General features: G+C 62.2%; 1 protein-coding gene across 1 annotated transcript; it reads right to left on the bottom strand.

Moving 5' to 3' along the window:
- Positions 1–189: 189 nt before the first annotated feature.
- Positions 190–2,360, bottom strand: LOC103774558 (phosphatidylinositol 3-kinase regulatory subunit beta-like; the record flags this gene model as incomplete). The annotated part of the gene is made up of 7 exons (XM_008941970.1): positions 190–370; positions 575–717; positions 959–1,084; positions 1,309–1,489; positions 1,675–1,773; positions 1,879–1,984; positions 2,275–2,360. Coding segments are annotated over 7 exons (922 nt in total), but the record flags the coding sequence as incomplete, so codon positions are not given.
- Between the last annotated feature and the right edge of the window lie 67 nt (positions 2,361–2,427).

Genomic DNA, 2,427 nt, shown 5'->3' with positions numbered 1-2,427 from the left:
CCATCACCAGAGGGCAGCAGCCGTCCCTTCTGAGGGCCCGCCGAGCCCCGAGGCTGAACACTGAACACCGCAGGGCTCGCTCCTCCACCCAGCAGCCCACAAGCCGGTCCAACAAGCCCCAAAGCCCTCAAGGGGCCAGCTGGATGGCCCCGGGGCCAGCAGCAGGGCCTCGGCGGGGGCAGGCACTACGTACACCAGATACTGGTCCCGCAGTTTGCGCAGCTGCATGAGGTCTGGCTTGAGGCTGTTCATGCGCTTGTCGATCTCCCGGTTCTCCGAGGCTTGTTTCTTCAGGTCCTGCTCCAGCTTCATCTTGCTGTCGTGGATCTCTGTGATGCGAGACTTGAGCTTCTCAGAGTTCATGAGGATGCTGGGAGAAAAAAGGGGGGGGGTTTAGGCGGTGAGCCAAGGCGGGGGAGGCAGAGGAGGCAGCCTGCCAGCTCCAGCCCTCTGCACGCTGCTGGAGGCGCCGGGAGCGCGCATGCCTCGGCGCTGTGCTGGGCCAGGCTGATCCTTCCAGCCCCAGGAGCCCTTCCCCTGGCAGGGCAGGTGGCCACCGCTCCCCCGGCCTCACCGTTGCACCTCCTTCTCGTTGCCCTCCCGACGGAAGCGCTCGATGTACTCCTTGCTGCATTTCTCCTGCGTCTGACACTGCTCCTCAAAGATCTTGATCGTCTCGTTGAAGGCCTCGATGGCCGTCCTCTTCATCTGCAGCTCCTGAAAACGGAGAGGGGAGCTCAGGAAGGGGGAGGTTTGGGGCAGATTTCTGCCTATTTGCAGCCTCTTTCTCCCTCTACAAAGCAGCACTGTCTTTGCTGCAGCCAAAACATCCCCCTCTCCAAAGCCCACTCTCTGGGGCGTCCCCTCAGGTCCAGGAGCAGATGAACAGGGCAGGGGATGCCCAACCTCTGCTCTCCTCTGTGCTGCCAGTGACGAGGGGACGTCAGTGCCCCTGTACCTGGGACGTGCGCGTGTACTCCTCGTACAGCAGGTCGTACTCCCAGCTCTTGTCCTGGTACTGCTGGTGATAGACCTTCAGCTGCTCCCCGACGGCCTCCACGCTGTCCTCCTTCACCACTTGATCCTGCCATAGGCACAGCCTCAGTCAGGACCTACTCCTGACCCCCAGCAGAACCACCTCATGAACCCCCACCAGCCCTCCAGGATGGCCACCACCCCACAAAGCAATGTTCCAGCACGGGGGAAGGGGTGGGACGTTGTCATCTACCAAAGAGCCAGGGATGGACAAGGAACCACTCCTGGTTTGGGTTGTGCTGACCAGCCACGTCCCTGCAGCACGGGCCTCACCTGCTGGTACTTGGAGATGGGGTAGAGCAGCCTGGTGTCCAGCTTGGCGTTGTACTGGGCCAGCGACTCGTGCCGGTAATGGGTGATGAGCTCCACCACGGAGCCGAACGTCAGGGGCTCCGAGAAGCCGTATTTGCCCTCCCGGTGGAAGATCTTGATCAGCTTGTTATTGCCTCCCTTCCTGCAGCAGGGTGGGGAGAGCACAGGACACTTAGCACCACCCCAGCACCCTGCCCCAGCCGGCCGTCTGGGCGTCCAGGCAGCCACAAGCACAGGGACACGTGCAGACAGCTCACCCCAGCGCAGCGGCAGCTCTGGGGGGACCCCAGAGCAGCTCTCGGGTCTCGGGGGACCCCAGCACCCTACCTGAGCGTCAGGGTGTACTCTCCCTGGATCTTGCTGGAGGCATCACGCACCAAGAAGGTACCATCCGGCGTGTCCCGCAGCTTCTCGTTCACCTCCTCCCTGTGGGGAAAATGATTGTCATGGCCTGTGAGGTGCAGCCAGAGCTCCTCCTGGTCACTCGATGGAGGAGGCACCCTGGATGTGAGCTGCCCGTCACCCCCTTACCGGGAGATGTCACCCCAGTACCACTCGGCGTCCTGCAAAGGCACGCTGTTGCCGTTGGCCAAGCTGGCCGCGCTGGGCTTTGGCTTAGGTGGTTTTGGTGGCAAGGCTGTAAGAGAAGGAGGGTTGTGGCAAGGTAAGCCCAACTGCCAGCTGCCCACAGGCAATCCCTTGGAGTGCTGAGTCCTCCTCCCTGCAGTGACTGTCCTGGGAAGCCCCCTTGGCCACCATGCTGCCAGGAGCTGCTCCAGGCACACCGACAGCCAGAGGTGAACACCTCCAGCTGGCCTCCAAGCACAGCTGGGCTACAGAAAGGCCCTCGGCAACCTGCTCATGGGGGCGGAGACTCCACCCCCAACAACACCTGTGCCTTGGGCCCCAAGGAAGGGGTATTTCTACCTGGAGGCAACTGTTCCGGCTCCAACTCCTTCGTCTGCAGAAGCATCTCCAAAAACAGCACGGAGAAGTCAGGGCTCAGCTCTGGGCTGCAGAGAGAAAGGAGCTGAGTAAGAAGGGCGGTTGTGGGGGAGAACTTGGCACTGCTCCCATGCC

The sequence above is a fragment of the Merops nubicus genome, unplaced genomic scaffold (genome assembly GCF_000691845.1).
Source record: "Merops nubicus isolate BGI_N331 unplaced genomic scaffold, ASM69184v1 scaffold39216, whole genome shotgun sequence".
Classification (NCBI taxonomy): Eukaryota; Metazoa; Chordata; class Aves; order Coraciiformes; family Meropidae; genus Merops; species Merops nubicus.
This window is presented reverse-complemented; position numbering and strand designations above follow the sequence as displayed.